General features: G+C 36.3%; 2 protein-coding genes across 2 annotated transcripts; both read left to right on the top strand.

Annotated features, from left to right (window-relative positions):
* Positions 1–43: 43 nt before the first annotated feature.
* Positions 44–11,983, top strand: LOC145223165 (choline transporter-like protein 1). The gene is made up of 14 exons (XM_080089522.1): positions 44–181; positions 787–929; positions 1,030–1,120; positions 1,483–1,610; positions 2,715–2,869; positions 2,930–3,019; positions 4,724–4,860; positions 5,073–5,259; positions 5,913–6,084; positions 7,172–7,325; positions 7,690–7,773; positions 8,415–8,547; positions 9,233–9,477; positions 10,206–11,983. Exons 1-14 carry the CDS (start codon positions 44–46, stop codon positions 10,317–10,319), a joined length of 1,971 nt encoding a protein of 656 aa, XP_079945648.1. The 3' UTR covers positions 10,320–11,983.
* Positions 11,984–14,132: 2,149 nt separating this feature from the next.
* On the top strand, positions 14,133–25,325 carry LOC145224739 (excitatory amino acid transporter 3-like). The gene is made up of 12 exons (XM_080091322.1): positions 14,133–14,390; positions 16,382–16,504; positions 16,885–16,960; positions 17,660–17,702; positions 18,899–19,054; positions 19,766–19,926; positions 20,527–20,593; positions 20,919–21,053; positions 21,773–21,873; positions 22,099–22,224; positions 23,029–23,163; positions 24,711–25,325. The coding sequence occupies exons 1-12, from the start codon at positions 14,159–14,161 to the stop codon at positions 24,907–24,909; spliced, it is 1,554 nt and encodes a 517-aa protein (XP_079947448.1). The 5' UTR covers positions 14,133–14,158; the 3' UTR covers positions 24,910–25,325.
* Positions 25,326–26,505: the final 1,180 nt, after the last annotated feature.

The raw sequence follows: 26,505 nt of genomic DNA, 5'->3' as shown, positions 1-26,505 counted from the left end.
TTTGGATTAAAACATAGGTTTTGTCATGCATTGATGTTTTGCAATGGGTTGCTGTTATAGTGCTATTCGACGTCCATCCGGTGAAGAACCACCAAAACCACAATTCTGGAAGCCACTGCAAAAACGATCATGTACAGACATCATACCACTCTGTGTCTTTGTGCTTTTCTTTATTGGAATGGTAACTAATGTTTAGCTTTTATTGCATATTGTTCATGTTCATATGACTGACAGTGGGTAAATGGAGTATTTTACTTTTTTGCAGGTTTGTTTCTTTTAAAAAAGATTCTTAAATGACACTCACTGTTTTAATTGTGTATTTTTACTATATTTGCAGATCTAGTTGCTTTAAATATTTTTTTACACACACTGTTTTATTTGGTGTCCTTTTTGATCTAATTTAAAGTATTACTGTACTTGCTTATGTTTAGGAAAAAAATGATTGGGTAGCTGCAACAATCTTTTAACTTAATTGTAGATCCCACAGTTGTATTTTGCTATATTTCGTTAATCAAATGGTGGTGAATAAATATAATATTCTATCTCAAAATTATATAACTCTCAAAATGTTTTACACACATAGTATTTCACAGCAAAACTTCAACTATAAAAGCGCACAATACAGAAAACCCATTACAACTTTGCTTTTAGGTCAATTTTATTTACTTAAATGTCCCATGTAAGTGCCATTTCCATACTAATGATTTGTGACAGAAACGTTTAATTAACATTACATGTTGTGCAATGTAATCTCTTGTTTTTTGAGCAGTTTTTTCCTTTTTTTAGCTCATTATTGCGGCGTTTTCGATCGCTAGTGGGGCTGCTAGCAGACTTATCAATGGTTACGACAGCTATGGCAACACATGCGACAGAACCAACAAAAAACTTACGGAAAACCCAAACTCTGGTCTTGACTTGACTGGGAAAAAGTATGCAGCTCAATTTAACTTGACATTACATGTTTTTGAATACAATTTGTCTGACACTTGTATTTTCTCGCAAACCCTATTTGAAATTTAATTGTTTTAGGTTTGTCTTTTTCATGGACGTCTTGGATCCCTATTCTTCACTTGAAATTTGTGTAAAGAAATGCCCAGACAGAGAGTTACGAACATTGCAGGTACAAAAAGGACATTACACTGTTCTTTGCTTGCATAAGAACAGTAGTTTTCAGCCTTTTTCAACTAATTCATCTCTTAACAGTTCTTAACATTTTCATTCCTCCCTAATAGAGTGCATAGTAGATGCTGAACCAAATAAACAATGTTTAAAAATGCGTCTTTTATCAACTTCACAGATTATACTCCCAGAACTTAACTATATGTCTACAAGTAAAAATTTTTCCCCATAGTTTTCAAATTCCCAGCTGGTTGGAGACCACTGCATTAGAACATCCAAAATTACGTGTTTTTGTGTTTAAAATTCAGTACAGTTGTTGGGCCTTTTGCCTCAAGGTTAAAAATACTTCTTTTATGATTACAGGACCTTTATGATTTCTATGAAGAAACTGGCTCACAATTGTGTGATTACAGTCTTGATCCAAAGGATTACGTAAGTCAAGGTGTCAGTAGCAAAATTGGAAACTGCCCTATTTTGCCATTAGACCCAAGGTATGAAACTCAATTTTGTTCAAAAATCTTGATTTGTTATTATTGGTCCCCTTTCCTGAAGGGGACGCATCTTAATTTCACTCTGTTTTTTTTCTGTTTTTTTTCTCCGGTGAAGTTTGTTCATGTACTTTTGTCCTGAAATCTTTGGTGGATTTGGATGAAATTTTCACAGATGGTAGATATGGTTATGTAGATGTGCCATTTGTTTTGTTTGACTCGATAGCCCCAGTATTTACCCCGTTAGCCCCCTAAAATGGGCTATTTTTTTAAATAATGTCCAAATTAGATGAAATTTGGACAGTTTGTTCATTTTGCCATAATAAGTTGTCGATAGTTGTGTTTCACCCTGTAGCCCCAATATTTACCCCACTAGCCCCCTATAATGGGCGAATTTTTTAAATAATGTCCGACTTAGATGAAATTTGGACAGTTTGTTCATTTTGCCATAATAAGCTGTCGATAGTTGTGTTTCACCCTGTAGCCCCAATATTTACCCCACTAGCCCCTTAAAATGGGTAATTTTTTTAAACAATGCCCGACTTGGATGAAATCTGGACAATTTGTTCATTTTGCCATTTATGGGTGTTGATTATTGAGTTCCATCATGTAGCCCCAATAACCCCTAAAATTGGTAAATTTGGCAACAATTGCCGAATTGAATGCAACTTGTGCCTCATACAGCATGATTATTTTTGCAGACTTTTTTGGCCCTGTTTAAACTCATAGCACCAAAATTTATTATAGTTCTATATTTCATGAAATCCATTATTTACAACTTTGCATGTGTGGGGGACCCATGAGTTTCTGTTTGCAGAAACAACTAAGGATATAAAATACAGTGACTGAGATGGGACCCATTACGAAATAAGTGAAGGATATATATATATAAATACTGTTTTGTCTCATTAGGTAAATTTAAATTGACTTTTTTACATTTGTTTTTTTAAATATTAGTTGCATTTTTTTTACTTTCAGATTACATTTCTTTAGTTTTTCAATTCCCTAATTACATACAAATGCTCTTTTATATTAAAAGTTTATCCGTTAATTTTGCTGTCTATATAGTAGTTGTATTTTTTATATTTAATTATTTATTGTTTACAGTACGGAGGTAATATATCGATGTGCTCCAAGCAATGTCCTGGAGTTCTTAGTGGACATGGTAAAATTTCTCAATAATCTTGATCCCCTGACAAGAATACTGAGTGAAATTTACATGTGCCGATATGCCATTATCGGTCTTTGCTTTTTGGCTGTCTGTAAGTTTTTTTTGCATTAATGTTTAAACCAATGTATAACTATTACTTTCATCTTTTCAGTGGTGTCCTTTATCATTGTTTTGCTTATCCGATACCTGGCAAGCATTGTGGTTTATATCATCAACATAATAGTAGTCATTACGTCGTTGGGTAAGTGGAAAAAGCTGCTTAAAATCGTATAACCCAAATGTTGCTAACTTAAAAAAAAACTGAAATCTTTTTGTCCCATAAGCAGTGGTGGGATTCAACTGGTTTGCACAGGTTCTATTGAACTTTTCAAGAAAATTTTATGAGATCAGCGAACTAGTTAGCATTACTTGTTACTGTCAATGGACTTTTTTGTGGCTGAAAAATATGACTTTTTTGATAGAATCGACTGACAAAAAAATTGAATCACATCACTGCCCATTAGGGATGTGCCAAAACTGCGAATGTTCTGTTTGGTCGAGCACCGAGCATCTCACTTAAATGCTTGGTGCTCGGCCGAGCACGCTCGGTACATTATGACGTCACAAAAAATCCCCTTTCTACGTTTTAGCTCTATAAGCAGGGTTGCCATCGACTTGAAACTAAAACTAAGGACAACCGAAAAATAAAATTTTCATACGAAACAAAACAAATGTTTTTGAACAAATTCTTGCATTTATACGAGACATGACATATCCAATGCCGTATTTTTTGCCAAAAACAATCTGTTCCAAAAACTTCTTGTTTGTATAAAATTCTTTGTACATCTCACGACAGCTCTGGTATAGGTTTACTTCTACTTGCAGCAGGGTTTCGACTTGTAATTGTTGAAAATAAGAAAAAAGGACTTAAGTCAAAAATAAGGACATTTCTTAGAAATAAGGACAATGAACTTTTCTAAGACATTGCCCTTCAAAATAAGGACAAATCTTAGAAATAAGGACGGTATGGCAACCCTGTCTATAAGGTATCTTACGTCACCGGCGGTGTTTTATTGAGCTCGCCTTTTTCCACCATCCAATACATTTGAAAAATCATTCGTTTTTTTTTATCTTGGATACCCTTTAGATTCTAAAGGATTTCTTAGATCACTAGTTACGTATGTTAGCAGGGCATGACTATGCAAATTTAACACTCGGGTCAGTTTGTGCGACTGCTCGGCCGAGCACCGAGCATCAAAAACAGCGATGCTCGGTACCGAGTACTCGGGTTCTGGCTCGGCTCGGCCCATCCCTACTGCCCATAAGCAAAATTGTTTTCTTTATTTTTCCAACTATCCAATTTTTATTGTTTACTATTTCTGCTTAAACTCAGTGGTTTGCTGAAATCCAGATTAACTTTGACACTATGCTCTGTTGAACGTACTTGTATGATTAAGTGACCACCTATCCAAAAATATGTCACTTATATCAGTTGTGTACACTTGGTCTGCACAGACCTAATCTTGAAAAATAAGACTCCCCTACCATTCAATAACACTCAAAGCCAGCAATGCGTTTTGAAAACTAGATAACCTTATATTGGTCCATTATTATTTTTTCTATGCAATATATTCTTACTAGGAACTGAACAATATTAATGTTAGCTTAGGGTACATTAGTACACATAGTTATATTCCTGCAACATATTTTAAATTATTTCTGTAACATAAATTTAGTAATTTTGAACTTTTAGTGGCTGAAAAATAGAATGTGCACACAATTTTCTTGTTCATTGTATGCTGACTTTTACTCCCAAATTCACAATTTTGACTTGTTTCAATAAAGATTTATTTTTACTTTTGCATAGGTGCCCACCTGGCTTGTTAGCCATCAAAAATTTCCCAATCCATTGTCTACATGTTTTCTGTACCTTATATGTATATTTAAATTATAACATGTGTTTTAGCTGGTACTGGTTTGCTGTGGTGGTCTTATGCATCAGCGACACTGAATCTCGACAAGCCATTCAATATCACTCTAATATCTGAACAAGAAAATGTTGAGACGTTTCTATGGTATTCCATTGCTGCTACAGTATTTACTGTAAGTTGGGGTTGTGATAATATCCATGCATGCTAGCATATAATAGTAACACTACTTATGCTAACTTTGGTAAGTGACTGAAAAAAAACCTGCAGATTACAAATGAGGGACTACTTTTTTAATACTTCAAAATGTGACTTGCAATTGAATACTTACAGTAACTATGTTCACGTCCAAACTATTTTCTGTCATTTAAATCCTTTTCTACTTAGGTGATACTTCTACTCCTTATCTTTGTGATGAGAAAACGTGTAGCACTCACTGTTGATCTGTTCTATGAAGCAGGCAGATGTATGGTTCACATGCCTTTCTTGTTGCTCCAACCTTTGTGGACATTCATAGTATTGGTTTTATTCTGGATGTGCTGGATTGTTGTGTTTGGGTTTCTTGCAACAGCAGGTATGCTTTGGGTTCATTTCTGCAACTTCAAGATGTAGAAATTAATGTTAAACACTTATGCATCTGTTTTGAGCCTTTTAAGTTACATTGATTCAGGTTAATTTCTGTGAAAGCACTGCTACATGCATCTGTTGTATTTTGTATGTGTAAAGCAGACTTACCTTTACCATACAGTTGCATTTGCAAAATTGCTCGAAAAATAGATTAACAAAATGAATTTAAAAAGGTTCAATGATTTTCATATTTACCATTTTTGTTGCAACAGATAAAATAATTTTTTGAAATTGGCAGTATTACTAAAAAATTTTTAAAATATTTTTTGTTTGTTAAAAATTCTTGTTAAATACAACGGAAAAACGGATTTTAATTAATTTCCCAAACACATTAAATCTGTTTAATAACACTTAAAAACAAGCTTGTGTTTAAATTATCAATTTTATTTTCCCATTGTTTTTTTAGGAACACTATACACGACTTAAAAGAGTAATTTAATCATAAACATAACTGCCAAAGATCTGGTGTATAAAGAATACATCATGCAGACGTTTCAAGAATCTTTATATATTGTCAGTATGTACACCAGTTCTTTGGCAGTTATGTTTATGATTAAACCATTGTTTCATGTGTGGTAAATTACTAAATAATATTTGCAGGAGAACCATATATGGTGAATGAACATGAGGGGTGGGTGAGGTTTAATGAGACGATGGTCGTCCGTTACATGTGGTGGTATCATCTCATCGGTGTGATTTGGATCAGTGAATTTGTTCTCGCCTGTCAACAGATGACTATAGCAGGAGCTGTGGCTAAATTCTACTTTACAAGGTATGTGGGCTTACTGCTAACTGCTTTATAAATGCATAAATCTTATGACTTAAGGCTATATTGAACTGAGCAAATCATGTCCTTGGTGTCCAGATATGCTGTTTGGTATGTTTACTAATATGATTTGAGATAAATAATTACTACAAAATTAAACTCCATTAGTATAAAGTGAATCTACAAAAATGCCTAAAGATGCCTCCATACTTACTGTAATTTTTCAACGTTTCAACGATTTATTGGGAAAGAGTGGTTTGAATCAGCATTTCCCAAAGTGTGGATCGTCTGAAATGTTTTTGGGTCACCTGTTTTAAAACGAAGTCATGTATACTTTTCAACTTCGCAGCCCAAAATTTGCCGCAGTCAGAATTTTAGGTCAAAATGATGAAGAATTTCTGCTGGAAGTAGCGCAGTAGTTTTCATTGAACTAAATTTTTAAAACTTGTTGTTTTTTCAGATAAAAATGCATACCCATGTTTTGCGGGAAATTACAAAATTAAATTGTGGAAATATTTGGGTCGCATTAAAAAAGTTTGGAAACCACTGGTTTAACCAATTCAAATTTGCACATGTGGCAGATATATCTGTAATTGTGCATTGTAACTATTGATCTTGTGGCCCATTGGGTAGTCCTTTAGACCCCAATGTGAAAGTTTGGTTTCATTTTTAATTTTAAAAATATGAGTCTATATGAGTGTGCATTGATCGTTGGTCTGCATCGACACTTTAGGGGTAATTCTGATCCCAGTTATGGATTCATATCTTAACTGATTACTGGTTGATCTGACGATCCCCTTCCACGAAGCTGACATTTGCAGCATACGATGCAGGCAACTGTGCTTGTGATTCAACTTTCGACGGATTCTCCACAGAGCCTGTGTAGCTCAGTTGGTAGAGCATGAGTTCTGGAAAGACTCCTGTCATGGGTTCGACTCACACCGCAGGCTAGATTTTTCTATCTTATGCCTTACCATATTGTGAATGCTAGGTGACTGGCTGATTTGGTATGGCTCCTTCATTAGGTCTGGCATTCTATGATAAACTAAAGTATTATTTAGATTTTTCTAATTGTGAAACTTTTGCTTGTCAGGGACAAAAAGAAACTTGGAAATCCAATCTTGTCTTCGATTGGACGACTAATAGCCAATCACATCGGTTCATGTGCTCTTGGTTCTTTTATTATTGTTCTTGTAAAGATACCAAGATGTATTCTCATGTACATTGAGAGACAAATCAAAGATTCTGTAAGTTTTACAATTTTGAATTTCTTTATAGTCCATACACATACAAATATTTTGATATGTAATCAATTACTTTGCAGTTTTATCTATCATACTTTCTATTGTTTTATATTTTGAGACAGTTGCCGATTTTAAAGCTTGCAAAAAGGCACATGGATTATAGTCTCCTGTCATTTTTTACTAAATTGTTCAAATAAAAATACTTTACTAACTATGTTTATTATATCTCACAATATTAGTTCATTAATATCAATACATTGTTTTTAAGAGTATACATTTTGCCATTTACTGTAAGAAAACTACTAAAAACTTTTTAGCATTAGCAAATGAATTAAAATAAACATAAAGTTTTTTATGTTATTTTCAGAAAAACATTGTGGCGAAAATTTTGGTGAAATGCTGCATCTGTTGTCTGTGTATCTTGGAAAAATGTCTGCGATACTTAAACTATGTAAGTCATATCTTATTACGATTGTGTTTAAGAATATAAATAATGGAAAAGTTACTAGTTGCATTCATCACCTAAAATGAACTATAGACAGGGAAACAACTTGGATTGCCTTTTGTAGCGTTACACAGCCTCATTGACTTAATAATCTGCTGCAAAAATGTTAACATAGACTTTTGTTAGCAAACTACTGTGAGTTTGTTAAACCTGTAGATCAGGGGTGCACAACTTGGCCTGTTTTCAAAGTTTTAACCTGGCAACCCTGTTCAGAGCAGCTTTGAAATCCGAACATATGATGTCTAAAGTTTAACTTGTGTCCGGCCACCAGAACATATATTGTAGCATACAAGTTCATGGCCACATAAACTCGTCTCTGCGGCCGCAGGTTGTGCACCACTACTATAAATCATTGTAACTTTTATTGTATCAGTATTGTAAGTCGGTTTGGGGTTTTCGGACTTGTGCTTAAACGAAATAGCCTTAATTTAAACCAAACTTTTTACCTGGTCACACTTGTTCACCTTGGAAAATCTAAATTTGCGACCTAATTAGGGCTTTACTTTACAAAAAAATCGGTTTTGTGCTTGGTGTGAGCCCACTTTCCACTCTACTACTCAATTGTACTAACTGTACAAATACATTAGAACGCCTATTCACTGGTTGCAATCAATGGAACGCACTTCTGTAAATCAGCTTGTGATGCGGTGGCCACTCTCCTGTCAAATGCACTGCGTGTTATTGCCATCAATTCTGTGGGAACATTCGTGCTTTTCCTAGGTAAGGAATTTTGTTGCTCTTTGCGCCACCTATCGATTGGTTTGGTGTTCGGTCAAAGAATTTATAATGACGCGTTACGAGCGATTAATTTTACACAATTCAAACCATGTGGCGAGCAATGGTAAAATAACAACGTGTGGTTAAATAGCAAGCAATTCTAAAGAGATGTTTTGTGAAATCAGATGACATGTTATGTATGTGTCTGTGCGACTGAAAAATGAACATCGGCCGAAAAAAGAACGATTTGGACTGTGTCAACGGGATTTGCATCAAACGGTTATTTGCTACGATTTAAACTATTCCATTTGTCGCATACGTAAAGTCAGAACTCTTCCATACACTACATGCAGGTCAAATCATAGTACGCCAGGTCTATTGAAGGCGAAATACCGAATTCACCACTGAGCCTGCGTATCTCACTTGGTACAGCGCGAGTTCCGGAACTCCTTCTGTCGTGGGTTCGAATCCCACCGCAAGCTAGATTTTTCTAACCTATGCGCCTTGCCATCTGGTGGATGCATGGTGGCCGGCTGATTCGGTATGGCGCCTTCAGTGGGTCTGGCGTACTATGATTAATGAACGAGTATACCGTGATCGCTGGTCTACACCGACGGTTCAGTACTGATCCCAGTATGAATGTATTCGTATTAGCTACATAGGTCAAATTTTACTTCAATTTTCGCAGGTAAACTGGTTGTGGTGGCCATAGTGGCCGGGATAGGCGGGGTGTTGGTTTTAAAATATCACCCTAATGTTCATTATGTTGCCGTTCCTGTTGGTGTGGTGGCGGTTTTCTCATATTTGACTGCTCACTGCTTTCTCTCTATCTACGAGATGGCTGTGGATACATTGCTGCTATGCTTTTGTGAAGATAGTCGAGTAAATGACGGTTCACCAGGAAAGGAGTACTTCATGCCCAAATCTCTTATGGTAAGTGGCAGGGATGAACCAAGTTTAGTCGAACACCGAGCATCTCACGTTAATGCTCGGTGCTAGTTTGGTAGCTTTTCAAGGTCCATCACGTCACCAGCGGTGTATTAAGCTGCACAAGCTCCAGAAGTACACGTTTTCCACTATATAACGCATTTAAAACAAAAACATTTTTGTTCTTGGATACCCTTTCGGACACTAGTTTCGTATGTCAGCAGGCATGATGCAAATTTAATACTCGGGTAACCTTTTGTAACACCGAGCATCAAAAACAGCGATGCTCGGTACCTATACCGAGTACTCGGGTTGTTGCTCGCCCCGGTATATCCCGAGTAGGTTGCTTTCAAGATTCCAGTTAAATAGATAGACATAATAATTTGAGTTCACCAAATCAGTCTGTGTATTTCTTATTTGATCGGGTTTATGTAATACATTAAGTAGCAGAGTTGTAAGTCGGGCCGGACTTTTTGATTCGGGTTCGGGATTAAGTTTGAACCAAACAGGCTCGACTAAACACTCGGCCTCATTTATATTGTAATTTCACCCACGTTTGGGTCTAATTTGGCTTTGTATAGTTTAGCCCTAATAACGTGCCCCTTACTTAATGGTAATGACACCACAGTCTCCTTAATAAATTGTCTCTTTGTTATTTAATATGCAATGTAAAAAAGTATATTGTGTGCTGTGATCTGCACCGGTTTAGATTTTTACAAACCACTGTTTCACAGGTTTACGTGAAAAACAGCAGCAAGCAGTTAAACACACTGGAAGGCAAAAAAGAGAAAAAGAAAAAAGGCACAGCCGAAGAAGAGAGACTGAAAAACGAAACTTCAGTCGTATAAAAAAATACACAAAAATATTGCGTGTTTTTAAGATTTTTATATTCAGTTTATAGACAACACTAAAGCTAATATGGTACAAATATGTTAAATGGTTGATAATTTTTTGTTTGAACAAATGAACATTGCTGTATAACAGGTAGAGAAAAAATTCTATGGTGCTTTATAACTTTCATCTGTACAAACCATGTTTTTACATTTTGCCAAGCATTAACATCAATAACATGGTACATCATATAATGTTCACGTTCGTATACTGTTCAAAAAATATTAATTATTTGCTTTTCCTGCGGTCGATATGAACTTTTTCTTGTTGTTGTAATTGCTTAACGTTTTTGTAGCAAAACTGTTTTCTTTGTAGCAATCTGATTTTGAAATTTTGTTTTCGTTTTCTTGTGATGTAGAGTGTAGAAGCCATTTTGTTGTGCTTTTTCGAAAAAATGGACTAAAACAAACTACATTTTAGACTGGGGATTTTTAACCTGGCTTTTTCAACACCAACTTTGAAAGTTTGTAAAATTAGTTTCGAGCTTAGTTATGTGATATTTCAGATTGTGTTTGTAGGCATAATAAATTATATTATTTGTTAATATTGGGTAAAAGTAAAAGCATAACCGTAAAAATCCCTTGATTTTCACAAAGCTCTTTGTCAAACGGAAATTTATTAAACTTCGCTTGTGATGAAACAATTTTCTATAATGATAACCTGGGCACCAACCTCTGGAAGTTTGTAAAACTATGGTACAAACTTAGTTTTATGATAAATTAGATTACGTTTGTAGCCAAAGTAAACTTCTATTCTTTTAAATATTGGGTAAAAGTAAATTGTAGAGTATACTTATTGTAAATTCCTTATTTTGACACTAATGTTTCGCAAATCTTTTATCAAACGGAATTACGGAAAACACTGAACTTCAATTGTGATGAAAAAAAGTGTTCTATAAAGATAAAATAATTCCCAACTGCAACATTTTTTGTCAGTTTTCTAAACAATTCCTTAACTCGTAAAAATTGTTTGTGTATTTTTTTGCAACTAAGGCCCCTCAGTTTACCTTCCCCTTTCATGCTTGTTTTTCTACAACGTCGGTCTGATTGTATTTTTTGTTTAAATCCTGCGTTTTTGGCCTATTTACTCTTTGCATTGTGAAAGCTGATTGTTTCTGAAATGCAGTGTTTTGTCCGTATGTGGTAGGGTTGTGGTATTTCTGTTGATGTACTACGTTTTTAGTTTCATTTTAATGCTGAATTTAACATTTTTCGCTTAGTTTTATTGTGATTCTAACTTCATCACGGTATTCCGATCCACAATCATATGAAAAATCCCATGATTTGGATCATGAAAATAAATCCTAATTTTATTCATATGATTTATCCAAGGGATTTCTCACACTAACTGCAAATTTGTTTTATTATTTTCTTGCATTTCGAGTACAATTTAAACGCAAGTAGTTGTATATGGAACTTTTTCTGGGGTCACAGACCAGAATTATGCTAACAATAATAAAAAATATTAGCTATGTAGTCGGAATAAAATTTACTAGTAAAACATTTTCCAAATAGATTACATCAGTTACCAATAATCACACTAATCCTGTTTTCAAAGGTTGAACTTTCTTGTGTTTCTTTTTCGTCACCAACCGTGTAAATAAAAGCACCACTTTTAAAAACATTTGGTTTTATTAGCTTGTATATGATTACTGAGGTTTGCGTGTAAGGTATACAAGGTACATTCAATAGGTTAAGGCAGTGGTTCCCAACCTTTTTTGCTACATTCCTCCCTTCGCCCATTTTCGCTCTATTCATGCCTCCCCATAAGAGGAAAAACAAATATAACATAACAAATTATAGCAATTTGAAATAGACGTTTTAATTAGGGATGTCCATTCAGAAGCCTTTACCAAATGTGAACCAGGTCCAAGTTATAATGGACATAATAATGTATACAGTCTATACTATAGACCAAAATATTCTGTAACATTTCCAATGTAATTGTTTTTGCAGTTTTTATGAAATTCCTTCCCTGAACTCATAAAATTCCTCCCCGATTGGGAACCACTGGGTTAAGGCCTGGTTTCTTAGCTTGTATATGATTACTACAATTTGCGTGTAAGGCATGCAAAGTAGATTTCAAAGCTTACTGTGTTCCACGAATCAAACAATTTGCATGAGAAGACAAAAAAATCGTGTCTGAAAAACACACGAATAATGCGGCACGTTGGAGCTGGTTTGAATGCTAGACTGGAAAAAAAAAGTTTAGTGACATTTCACACCGAAAACGTTCCGCGTTCATATTTCGCTCAACTCATTTGTGCGCAAGAGTCCGAGGTTGGTGACAGCTTTACCTGTAATAGTAGGAACTGAAAGAGTATACGCGTGTCGCCAGTTGAACTGAACTCATTTAATGGCAATAGTTACATACACTATCAGACTCTTTCTATAATACTTGTTGAGTTGTAGAGAATAAGTTTTAGGTCAGTTGTTCCCAAACTGTGGGCCATGGCCCAGTACTAGGCCACCAAGACATTTTCAATGGGCCACAGAGCCATTTGAACAGATTCTACTGTTTTGTTATACTGTAGATATTATGCGCTTTGTTTTGAAAAACGTAATTTTTGCAAAGAATTCCGAATCTTGTAGCCAAGGAGCATGTATCTTATTAAAAATAAATTGCTAGAAACCTTTTCGCCTGTTTTTGAGTTATTTTTTTGTTTGTGCCCAAATTTACAGCACATGGTGGGCCACGAATCGCTATTAAATAAACATTTGGGCCACAGACCAAAAAAGTTTGGGAACCCCTGTTTTAGGTGGACTTTAATGCCTATAGGTACCTTTTCTAGGGGTTGAATATTTAATTTGTAAAAAGAAACCTCCCGTTTAAAAGACAGTTTTTGTTTCAGTTTGATTCGGTTTTGAACGAAACGTATTTAATTAACATGGCCTACTGCAATACTACAGCACATAAAACAAATAAAAAAAAACAGTGTGTAAGGATAGGACCATAAAACCCGTCATAATGGTATAAAGGTGATCAATTACCCAACAGAGTTTGACGAGAGTAGCTTCAGAACGAATTGTGTAAAAGGCAATCTGGCTTAGTTTGAGTTAGGCTTGGCCCATGTGAATAGATTTGAAAAAAAAACGGTGTGGCGATTACCGCCAGGTATATCAACCAACCCAAAGGTTATCTACCGGGTCTATTTTTACCCCAAAGGCTAAATGAAATGCTTTGAGGGTAATTGAAATCAGTTAATTTTGTTAGGTATGCAGTTAGAAAGGATTATGTGTAAAGACACCGCAAAATACTTATTTAGGAATCTAGACATAGACAGGACAAGGAAAAGGGGGTCTATACCAGTGATTTTCAACTGTCTGCGCGGCACACAAGTGTACCGTAAGAGATTTCCAAGTGTGCCTCAAGTGTAGTTAAGTATTCCATATTTTAATAGGCAAACATTCCCTGGTGTTTAGGACTTTATGACGAAATATTTGTGTGCATGACAACGTTTTAATGTTCATATTTTTTGTTACTGGTAATGAAAAGAATCCTCACCCACCACAGTAAACTTGTAAATCAACATTCTTTGAACAACTTTTGTTGTGTTTACCTGCGAAGTGTACCGCGGAAAGAAATTTTAGTTCTTTAATGCGCCCCTCATGCTTAAAAAGTTTGAGAACCACTGGTGTATACACTAAACTTATTCACTAAATGAAGACTATAATAAACCTTACGCTTATTGATTCAAGTTCATAAACAACATTGCTAAATATTTTTCATGAATTTCGATACAAACCTATTTATGTTTTTTGTCTCTAGTTGCAACACCACACAACAACCGACCATCATGGCTTTAAATTGTAACTGCAGTAGGGCCGGAATTCTCAAATTTCTGAAGAAACAGGCTTTGCTTCTTGCTACGATAGCCAGTGTGGTACTGGGAATTGTTCTTGGAGTTGCGATGCGTTTTGCAAACCTTTCCAAACTCGATATTACCTACTTTTCATTTCCTGGAACTCTATTTGTACGTATGTTGAAGATGGTAATAGTTCCTATTATCATATGCAGTCTGATTACAGGTTAGTTGTAATACTAGTGTATTTTAATCCGTTTATATACTCGTATGTTTATGTGCATGTTTAATGATGAAAATAACGGCCGAAATAGACGTAAAAAGCGACATGCTTTATTGTCCAAACGTTTTTGCAAATGCACTTGCGATCATCAGTGATATAAAGGGCAACATCGGTTACAGCTGTTTAAATCGGTTACAATCGTTTCACAATCGTTTCTATGCCCATAAGGTGCTTTGCATTCACTACAAAAGATTCTGGGTATTCATTTAAGTGTAGGGAACAATTTTAGACATTTAAAAATTCAAATTATAAACTTCAGAGCAACCTGTGTGAAAATTCAAGTCAGAAATGCTATTGTTTATTTGCATTCACTACAAAAGATTCTGGGTATTCAATTAAGTATAGTGATCAATTTTAGGCATTTTAAAAATCAAATTATTAACTTGCACTCCCAGGGCTGCATAGGCAACATCACATAGCCCCTAGCGCAAAATAACCGTAAACGTACAAAATCTCTTTAATCTCTGTTTCAAAACCGATTTAGGGTCAAACTATCACGCATATAAAACAAAACAATAATTGCGTTAAGTTTACGGTCAATTTGCGCTAAGGGCTATGTCGCATTGCCTTTACGGCCGTGGGTAAGCAGTTATAACCACACAGGTTGTTCTGAAGCGAATAAAAATAATCTGTTTATGATCTGAAACATGACTGTCAAAACTATTGCACGGCAGATGGTTAATGAAGATGTGGCCCACGCGTTAAAGTAGGGCGGGGCTGAAAACAAAGAAATATGATTGACATGTTTTACTCGTAGGGAGAATTGTGGCATTTGCTATCACTTAATCAAAAAAAATTGACGTAACAGCGATTGATGATGCCTTCCAAGTGATGGATATATCCCGTGTTTAAGCAACAAACATTACACAAGCTATTGGGAAATCTGTCTCATTCACGCGAAATACGGAACTGATATCTTCGTTAACACAAACAAAACGATATAAGACGGTTCAAGAACCATGAAGCAGTTTGGCTTTTTAATATCATACATTTGATATTGTAAACACAGGGCCTTTAATAGTTGTAGTGTACATACAATAAACCGATAATAAACTGAAAACTTGGCTTTAATTTTGACACACATATCAGTTTGCGCATATTCTTCTTTTTACCCAATCTCTCGTTAAAGCATATGACGTTACTGACAGATGTCCCGGTAACGTCAAAAACATTTTAAAACTACTAATTTGAAAACTTTGTGTGCCCGAAAAGAAGACAAAGTAAACGATGACCGTACTATAGACTAATTTAGGGTTGTGCAACCTTTTTCGCTGTGGGGCTAAATACGATTGCCAAGATTAGATCGCGGGCCGCACCTTTTATAACACATGTGGTTTTACTTTGTTACATACCAAATATGCTTAACTACAAGTAAAATTCACACTTGATTCTAGCCACATATTGCCAGGTCGCAGAGAAATAGCACCAGGCGCATTAATCTGCTCAAAAATATAGAATAATTGGACTCGTTTGCCAGTATATTAGAAATCGAAGCGTCTCTGCGGGCCGCACAACCTGTAATCAACGGGCCACAGATTGCACACCCCTAGACTAATTTATTGAGCTATCTGGGGTGTATTTCAATATGTGGTACTCAAATTTTTACAATGCTTTTTAAACACGCACCAAATAGCCAAGTCCGTTATTGCTAAAGTATAATCAACAATACAATCTCCTCGTTTGTCTGCAACCTTTTATCGGTGTGACGTAGTTGATTGTACCTTTTCTCGTTACTTTTCTGTGTATATAAACGCGCTTGTGTCGGCTTGTATTTTACATTCACTGATGATGACAATGTTTTTTGTCGAAACGTCTGATTAATAAAATGAATACGCTTTATTCCACTTCGCTGGCAATTTGTTTTTTAGTAAAGCTACTATTTAAGTTCGTGTCTTGTGTACCTAACAACGTTTGATTTTTTTTACTTTTCGCAGCGGTTTCCACTATTCCTAAGACCGCGGCTTCCAAGTTGGGTGGCAGAGCTGTGGTGTATTACTTCGCAACTACGTTGATATCGGTCATTATTGGGATCGTTCTTGTCGTATCCATTAACCCTGGTAAGATACACTGGTTGCTTATATTCACGTTGTTAGAAAAAAAATTTACACTGTGGCTATTCTCAGGTTACAAAGTTACTGTTATTATTACAGTGCGCTATTATTATAGTTACAGTATGCCAAACCGTCATACGGTATCAATATCAAGTCGTTTTTTAAACAAATATGTATACATTAAGACAAGAGGATTAGAAAAATCGAGAATGCGGTTGGATTCGAATCTTTGTGTTTGATACGCGGGTGCCAAGCAATTATCTTTCTTTATGTATCCACGCTTTACATTGGTGTTGGCAAATGTTAATTCGTTTTGCATACATCGCTTTGTTTTTGTCACGAAGTGAAACTAACCACTTCAATTAATTTGTTTCTGTTCCTTTTAGGCGGACGATTCGCTCAAAACCGAAGTGGAAGTTTGAGAAAAGCGGAACCAGTTGACACTCTGCTTGATCTTATTAGGTAAAGTCGAAACTACCATCAATTTTTAGTCTTCACAACCTAATATGCTGACATGTTTAAGCATTCATACATGTTACAAAACATGGTTGCAATGGGTCCATATGTTATTTACGAATTGTATACACAGTACACACTGTTTCGACCTTTTTTTCCACGGGGTTCGAACCCAGGACATTCCCGGGGAAGGTTTTTTTTATGTCTGTATGTGGGTCAGGCGCGCCAGACCTGTAAGGTCTTATCAGTGCAGAGATAGACTGTATTGGCTAGTGTAGCCATTCAATGGCACTCCAGTTTGTTGGGAGTAACAGGCTAAAAAGCCATGCCTCACCTATTCTGTAAACTGGACATAAATCACAAGAATAAATTGGCTTACAATGGCCAAGCAACTGAGATGGGGGTCGAAACAGTGTGCACTGTCTGCAGCTTATCATCTATATAGCCAATATTGGCTTGATGCTTGTACATCTAGAATTAACATTGTTTCTAAAAAATGAATATATCTAACTGACAATGTTTTAGGTTTGAAAATGGGTTTGATTCTGGCCTGACTTCACTTGAGGTCATATTTGTGTTTATCTTTCACCATTTTTGGGTTCACGACCGTTTACAACTTTAAACCACTAAGCAAATTTAGTGATCAGTGTCTGTGTGAACCTGCTTTGTGTACAATTGTTTGACACAATCTTGTTGTTTTACTAGAAACCTGTTTCCAACCAACATTGTGGCAGCAACCTTTAGCCAGGTAAGAAAATACACAGATTTTTCTTGTAATCCAAAAAACGCCAGATTTCTACTTTAAAAAGTTTCCAACTACAATAATTTTAAACCTGAAAAGAAATATAGCATAACCCCTATATATCTCTCAACACGTCAGTGTTTTTTTTTTGCAAAATCACGTTGTATTGCAATGCTGCAAAGTGTGAATTGCCACCGGGTGGTAAAAATAAACCAAACATGACACGCTTTTCCTCGGGCAAGCACGTTTACTTGACGTATTAACTTGTGGTTGTCCGTGCTGAATGGCTGAATCGCTAAACAAATATAGGTTTATTATTTCAATAGATGATTGATATTGGGGCGGAGTAAGGTGTTTGACACGTCTATAGGCGAAACAATAAAAAAATTTGCACGACTCTTTTTACCATACGTTATGTGTATGACGATTTTTAGAGTGGTTTGCGTAAAGCGTTGGTCACAACGAAACTAAATTTTGTCAAAACTAAAGGACAAGTTGCCTTTTGCCTACATTTTACAACATATGTTTCCTATGCGGTGTGTTAACTAGAATATAACGAGATGGTTTGTGAATGTAACCAGCAGTTTGGTACTTAGGTTGTTAAATCATCATCTGTTGTGCCAAACTGTATGACGGTAGCCATTTTAAATTTAATCTTCAAATTCATTATCCTTTTCAATCGAGATTTTGTCAATATCACCCTAAAAAAGTGTGGAAAAACTGTTTCCTTTTCCTTGGCGCGCTTTTTTCATGCACTTGCCCCCCCCCCACACATATTTTGCAGCAAACCTAATTAAAGTGGCAGCGTGGGGATTTGTTACATCGTTAAATGCTTTAACTCTTAGGCAACTCAATAGTGAAGTACACGATTTATGGCTTCATATGTAACAAATTCTTGATGCGGTAAAGTATCAGCCAAAATTTGCCCCCTCTTGCAAAATTTTCTGCCGGCGCCCATGATTCAGCCATCATCCATCAATTGTGCCCTATACTTTTGAGCTACATAACGTTGCAACGTTGCGCAGCTATTTCCAGCTCGGAGATTGTATTCCTGCAATTGTGCCGCTAAGTGTTCTTTCACCAAGCGAAACAAACGTAACTCAATTCATTTTAGTCAACTCGTCAACTTCAAACCGGCCTTGTTTGGTTAGCCTTTGGTCGGAAATTAAGTTGTAATGACAGTTGTTTTCACATTTTGACAGGAATTTTCTTCACGGGTTCCCATCACAAGTAAAATGAATGTCAGCACTGTTGTTGAAAATCCCGACACCGCAGGCAATTTCCGTGTCAACTCAACCGCAGTTCCAGAAGAGGTGACAAAATGGACTGAGGAAGATGTGGCCGTCGATTACAAAGTGGTAAACAATACATTCCCGCTTTTATCGCGTTTTAAAGTGGCTTGACTGTGTACATCTTCAAAATTTATTGTTATTGATTGTTATTTAAATCTAAATTCGCCCTTAAGTAGACCACTGCAATGAAAATCAAACTGTTGGCATTGAAAATTTTAAAGTCACATCGTAGGTATAACCTCTTTGTTTATTTTAAAGATATGATCCACCGAAACGCGCTTTATATTATTGTCTCATGTCCTATTCGGTAGAGCTACTAACATAAGAACTCACAACAGACAAAGTTTGGTAAATACCGCTGAATGGCGTAAAGAGCATAGTTATTTAAATAAACCGTGAGGCCGGTTAGGGTTAGGAACTACATTTTACATTAGGAACCAAGATTATGATTATTTGTTGTTGCTATTATTATTACAAAACCTTATCCCAGCCCTAATAGCATTAACCGTCAAAATTTTGACACAGTTTGCTTTAAAAAATTAGCAAATGCCCTTAGCGCCATCCATCGGTATTTAGCAAACTTTATACGAAGTGAGTTTTTATGTTAGTATAATTTCTGTCCTATTCTCAATAACGATTGGGTTTTTAGGCTTTGCCATTTCATGCTCGACAAATTAATTTTTAGTAAATATAGCCTACTTAATTGCTTTTGAAAGAGAAAAACGTTTAAACTGATGCAACATTGCAATTCGCATTGATTCTGAATCCTTAATTCAGGCTCTCCAGTCTAAATCCGGCATCAACGCTTTGGGCCTGATCGTGTTCTGTTTGACTTTCGGTTTGATAATCGGCCAAATGGGAAAACCCGGCAGAGTGCTGGTAAAGTTCTTTGCAGCTGCCAACGAGGCTATTTTGCGCATGGTGTGGATTATTATATGGTAAGTAGTAGCAAGTAGAGAAATAGTGGTTCCTTAACTTTCATTATTGCTACCCCCGAGAACAACCGCATGAATTTTATCCAACCCTTATCAACAACAATAAATTACCAACCAAGACGTCACTGAATTAAAAATTGATGATGTTAATTGACCAGAAAGTCATTACCAACAGGATAAGAACCACTGATTTAGGTATACCTTTTGAACGGATTTATGATTCATTTGGTTACGTTTATTGTTGCACAAATAAAACACAGCGGGCACATATGGACAAAACTCACTTTTATTAACATATGTATTTCTGTGCGAGGTTTCATAAGTGCATGCCTTTTTCACATTGCCTCTTTAAGTAAGTTCTGTTGATGCAGACATTAAGAGAGGAAAATGATGACCAAGACCAACAAATCACACTTTTTACAAACTAACAAACCAATATCATTGCATTTTTTCCTACTTACAAACCGGATTTTTTACCTCCACAGATGGCTAAGATCAATCAATCAACCATTTTATAAACTCCCAAAAATTTTTCTACACTTTTTTTGCTTACAAACCGGATTACGGGCCTGTGTATAAATTTCATCATGTATTTGTACACAGGTATGGTCCCATTGGAATCATGTTTCTTATTGCGTCGAAAATTATGGACATGAATAACCCGCAAGAGGTAAACGTTTTATGCCTCCTTTAATGACAATAATATGTGCATAGTTATTTTGTGTTAAACTAACTCATTCGTAATTTTTATTTATTAAAGACTTTGAAAGTTATTAAAAACTTTGTTCAATTAATAGGTTTGACTGCTAAAAGATGTGAATTTTTTGCCATACCTCTTTCGTTTATCTATTACATTTTCCTAAAAATACGTTTCGTTCCTGCTTAATGCCACTACAAAGATCAACTTTTAGCCATCAGACTGTCGTAGATTTAAAATAAAACTTACAGGTGGCAAGTGGATTCATTTACTTAATCACGAAAATCATTTGTTACAGGAATTGGCAAGGTTCGGTCTTTACATGGTGACCGTCATTGCGGGGTTGATCATTCACGCCTTTATAGTTTTGCCGGTCATATACTTTGTGGTGATCCGATCTAACCCGTTCAGCTACATGCTTGGTGCACTACAGGTACGTGCAAATAACTGGAGGGTCATTCGAATTCCTGACTTATTTCTGAATTAATTAGTTTGGATAGACTGTCGGCCTCAGCCATTACATATACTTTACATAAAAATGGCCTCAGCCTATACATTAAAGATTGAGTACAAAACATGTCTTGAAAATGGTGATGTTTGGGGTAGAGCTACTAACACAAGAACTCACAACAGACAAAACTTGCTAAATACCGATAGATGGGCAGTTATTTAAGTTAACGATGAAACTGGGTTAGGGTTAGGAACTGTTTTTTTAGCTTGTGTTATTATTATGAAACCTCACCCTAACCCTAATAGCCCAAACTGTCAGCATTTTTACTCAAATTGCATTTGAAATATACGCAGAAACTCTTTGCGTCACCTAAGGGTATTTAGAAAAATGTCTGGTGTGAGTTTTTGTGTTTGTAGATTTTTCTGTGTTTTGGTTATGATATGGAATAACTCGTGTTCGGTTTATCCGTATCCACATGTTAGGGAAGCACAATTATACCACAGCAACTCATAGATCATGAATTATGAATTATAGCTAAAACCTTTGCCTGCCCTAAAACTATTTTTTCTATAAAACTATCAGATATACTTTGTGTTTTCTTGTTACTAAAAGTTCAAACCAAAAAAGGATTAGCGGGGATAAACATACTATGTTAGAAAAGAGTAAAGCTTTCAAACTAACAACTATGGATTTCGGTTTAGGCGATGTTAACCGCCCTCGCTACTTCGTCGAGTTCAGCAACGCTTCCCATCACCATAACATGTGCCGAAAAGAACAACAAAGTTGACTCAAGAGCAGCAAGGTGAGTAGCATGGAATGTTTGGAAAAGTATTACAACTATAAAACTTAACTTTGTTTTGACGAATTTTCCAAGCGATTTAAACCATGTTTTTAAAATGTTTCCACTCTGGTGTGGCAAGTTGTAACCCTAGGACAAACAGTAATAAAACATTAATACAGTATTAGTAAGAAAAATTATTAACAATACAGTAAGAAAAATTAATAATGAAATTATGTTTGCTTGAAGATTCGTCTTACCAATTGGAGCCACTATCAACATGGATGGCACAGCATTATATGAAGCAGTAGCTGCGATATTCATTGCACAAAGTGTTAATATTTCTCTCAATTTCGGACAGATTCTGGCCGTGAGGTACATTTTGTCCATTATAGGTTACATATGTGATAGGTTCCATACAAAATGTGATAGGTTACATACAAAATGTCTGCATTTAAAACCGGAAAAGGTTGAAACGATTTGACTTGAAATCCTCAAAATATCAACCAGTGGCAAATTTGTTTGCTGCATTAGTGAAAACACAAGTTCCCAAATTTACCACATTTATCTAATGGGTTATAATTCTATCTAGCAGTTCGGCAAGGAATGTATAGTTGTGGTTCTGCAACATATCTTAATGCGATTAAAAGTCATTTTTCTTTTTTCTAGGCATTTTTAACACTGCTGTTTCAGAACTAATTGGTCAAAAAATGTTTCTTTTCCTGCTAGTCAAAACAGAGTTTGTATTTGACACAAGTTCTTTCTATGTAGAACACACTTACCAAACCACAGAGTCTCAAAACAAGTCAACAAAAAATTAATGCCAACTTTAACAAATAACTTAAATAAAAAAGTGTCAAAATATTATATGAACGTTCGTTTTGCATCAACCCATATGAATGATGTTAAACTAATTCTTCTCTGTAAAGCCAAAATGTTATACGTTGGCCCATCATTTTCCTTCAAACGTTTGGTGGAACATGACATCATACAGTCTAGCCGTGTCGATTGTGACGGTGTTAAAAAAATCGAACATTTCACGAACACTATCACGCACACTTCATATTAATTCGTGACATTAAATATTTCTATGAAAAAGTTAGGATTGTAAGTGCTCGGTGATCGTCCAAAACACAGCAAATAAATTGCCATTAAAGTATATCGTGGTTACATTTTCAGCATTACAGCAACAGCGGCGAGCATTGGTGCAGCAGGGGTCCCACAAGCTGGACTTGTTACTCTTATTATCGTTTTATCGGCGATTGGTCTCCCAGCTGACGATATACAACTTATTCTGGCCATTGACTGGCTTCTGTAAGTAAAAACTAGTTTGGTATTAGTTTGTAGAACAGGGGCGGGCAACATACGGCCCGTTGGCCGGATCCGGCCCGCGACGGGATTTTGAGCGGCCCGCAGACAGTTTCAGGTCTTACATGATAATGTGGCCCGCGACCACAGTCTGCCGCCATCCCCCACTACTTGCTTACTGAGTCAAATTATAGTTATAAATGTAACGGACAGTAACGCTCCCCAATAGCAAAAAACTTTCCCGCCGTTGTTACCATTGCACCATACGTCCATTGTTACGACATAACTGCCAACCAAGTGTGTGGCCTGCTTTCACGGTTTCTTTTGTTTCCACACGTGTAGCCTAGTTAGTGTTTCAGCAGTATCTAAGTTTGTGGTGTATGCATTAAATTTGTTGTGGTGAATAATTTTATGTTGTATCAGTTAGATTGTTTGGACTGTATTGTATTTGTGATGTTCTTGAATGTATTTGTTTTAATTTAGGTGGTCAAAAATCCGTTTTAAATCACTGGTTAAATACGCGATTAATGTGTATCGATTCAGGAATCCGGCCCGCCAAGTACTTCATTTTCCCATATTAGGCCCGCCGACTGGAGAAGTTGCCCGCCCCTGTTGTAGAATATTTCGCGTTGTGAAAAGCCCTGGTTTGTGACAAATTATTATCATTTAAAGCAGTGGTTCGTGTACCACCTGACTACTTTTTCTATCGCTGCGTATCACCTTAACCTTGTTTGAATGGGTAGACCAAAGTTAACCTATTTTTTCGTACCACAGGCTGAGAACGGCTGATTTAAAGCAATGTTTCTCAAACTTTTTTATGACCCGCCCCTGACAACCTGTTGATTTCAAACGTCCCCTGAGCAGAAAAAAACACGATAGTGTTTGAGGCTCCCAGTTATTCAACTTCAGATTTTTTTTATTAAACCACAGCAAAAATATTTAAAACTAAAAACTAAACAATTTGCAATCCTTTCAAAAACATAGAAAGGTAGCTTGCTAAAGCCGAGTAAAATTATAATCATCACCAATACAAAAATGATTTGTTTAGTTTTTATTTTTATTTTCGGCTCAAACCCAAATGAACGAACTTTATAACACTTCATAATACGGTGTAGCTGCAGTAGAGTTGTAAACGGGACCGAAATTGGAGCCCAAACCCGAAAGTTCAAGTGCGAAATAGCCCGAACCTTTTTTGAAAAGACAATTGTTCTTGAACAAGGCGTTTTAGGACTGTTTGACCTTAGGCCAGGTCCAGCAACTGTTAAGTTTACTCAAAAAAATACAGACACAGAGTGTAAACTCAGGCCCGAATCAAGTCCAAACCCGGCCTGACTTGCAATTCTGAGCTGCAGCGCGTTTACGGTGTAGCTATAGCGCGTTTGCAATACGGTAGTCACGATCCACCAATTGTGCCACTATATTGCGCTCCACAACGTTTCAACGTTGCGCAGCTTTTCCAGGTTTAGTGCTTGTTCAGTGTCATTGTGACGCTATATGTTACCAGGCAAAATAAACTCAACTCAACTTTTAACAAAAAAAGAATAATTTTGAAGGGATCGTTTTCGGACATCAGTTAACGTTTGGGGAGATTCAGTGGGTGCAGCAGTGGTAGCTCATCTTCTTCGAGAAGACTTCGTTAGGATGGATGAAGAGAAGAACAGTGTGAGAGAGGATAAAGAAGAGGATGGAGGACTCTCAAATCACATCTTCCAACCCGACAATGCTGATCCTGAAGAGATTTCAAGTGTTTAAACCAAAAATCCACATTGTACATACTTAACATCTCCATCTCAATGACTGAGCTTATGACTCGCCTATATAATGCGTACACACCAAGTATATGTCATTATTAAATGTGAAATTATACATTATATGCAACTATAAGACGGGAAAACTATAAAAAAGACTAATTAAACAAATTTTATTGAAGAGGTTACCTTATGACAATAGCAATCGATATTATTATGTTTTTAAACGTTCTGGCGTCAAACTATAATCATCGTCAGATTTTAATTTTGAGTGAAACATCAGATAGCATTTACTTTCACAGTGCCTATTTAATCGCCATAGCACCCATTGTAGACATAAAACATTGCCTGTTTATTGTTAATGTTTTATATTGTACAAAATGAAACGCAACACAAATCAATACACTGGAAAAGTTTCATAAAGAATCACCATTGTTATCCAACCGCTGTAGCCAGCACCGTATGCGAAAAACCTACCGGAGCTGGACACGACCATCCCTGTCTGACATCAAATATTACTTCACCATGCTTCCTTTACAGTTGTACGTTTTTCGCCTGGAAAGGATTCACTGGGTTCGAGCCCACGTGGTCGATTAAAGCACCACCTAGTCCTAGCGACATTTACTATAAGTCAGGGGTGTCCAACACGAACACACCACCGTGCCAATATTGGTTTCAAAATATACTCGCGTGCCAAGGTTTGGTACATTTTTCCAAATCATGTCCTAATCGTCTAAACCAGGGGTCACCAAACTTTTTTCACTGCGGGCCGGATAAGTTTAATAATGATTCACGCGGGCCGCAAAGTTTGCACGCCCCAGCGCCGTCTTTCCAAACTTATCCCCCGAGGGGATTTTTATAGGGGGCCAAGAGATGGTCTTTCTACAATCCTATTTAAAATCTGGTAATGCGACTGAAAATCTGGTAATGCGACAAAATAAGGCAATTATTTGCGCACAATTAACACTTATAGTCTTGTTTGTGACGTAACAAACCGGTTTCGATCAATCTTGGGCGTTGTAATTCTATGAAACTATAGGTAATATCAATTCTACATATCGTGACAGGAAAACTTTCGTAAGGAGTAGATTAATTTTTGAATGTTACAAAGTTATCAATACGATTTGGCAAACCAAAAATGTGTTCGCGGGCCGAATGAAATGACCTCGCGGGCCGGATCCGGCCCGCGGGCCGTAGTTTGGTGACCCCTGGTCTAAACGATCCGATTATTTGGCCAATATGGAGAACCCTATTAAACTGTTTTAAATATGGAGAACTCTATTGAAAAAAAAATATGTCGTGCAATGCGAGTAAACTTGTTTATGCTACTCCAGAAACCTTTTATTCTGTTTATGCGACGCTAGATATAAATGGTTTGCAACGGGGCTTGGGTTTTGTCAAAAAAACAACGAACAATTTGATTAGTGGGTTGTGTAATTTTACTGCTGATAATCTTTGCTGAAGTTAGAATAAAGGCCAAGATGAATCAATAGAAACAAATGTAATTGCGTGACAAATCGTAATGTTTACCATATGAATGTACAAAAGCTCGTGTGCCATTTCCAAATGCTCTGCGCGCCACTTTTGGCACGCGTGCCAC

The sequence above is a fragment of the Phallusia mammillata genome, chromosome 4, assembly GCF_965637545.1.
Source record: "Phallusia mammillata chromosome 4, kaPhaMamm4.hap1.1, whole genome shotgun sequence".
NCBI classification, from domain to species: Eukaryota; Metazoa; Chordata; class Ascidiacea; order Phlebobranchia; family Ascidiidae; genus Phallusia; species Phallusia mammillata.
Note: the sequence above shows the minus strand (reverse complement) of the source record. Positions and strands in the feature narration are given on the sequence as shown.

Excerpts from the sequence above, each read along its gene's own strand:
- LOC145223165 (XM_080089522.1), top strand. The coding sequence starts at position 44 with ATGGGTTGCTGTTATAGTGCTATTCGACGTCCATCCGGTGAAGAACCA. Across the intron at positions 182-786 it reads TGCTTTTCTTTATTGGAATG|CTCATTATTGCGGCGTTTTC; the intron begins GTAACTAATGTT and ends TCCTTTTTTTAG. Across the intron at positions 7,774-8,414 it reads GTCTGCGATACTTAAACTAT|AACGCCTATTCACTGGTTGC; the intron begins GTAAGTCATATC and ends CAAATACATTAG.
- LOC145224739 (XM_080091322.1), top strand. The coding sequence starts at position 14,159 with ATGGCTTTAAATTGTAACTGCAGTAGGGCCGGAATTCTCAAATTTCTG. Across the intron at positions 14,391-16,381 it reads CATATGCAGTCTGATTACAG|CGGTTTCCACTATTCCTAAG; the intron begins GTTAGTTGTAAT and ends TACTTTTCGCAG. Across the intron at positions 16,505-16,884 it reads TGTCGTATCCATTAACCCTG|GCGGACGATTCGCTCAAAAC; the intron begins GTAAGATACACT and ends TGTTCCTTTTAG.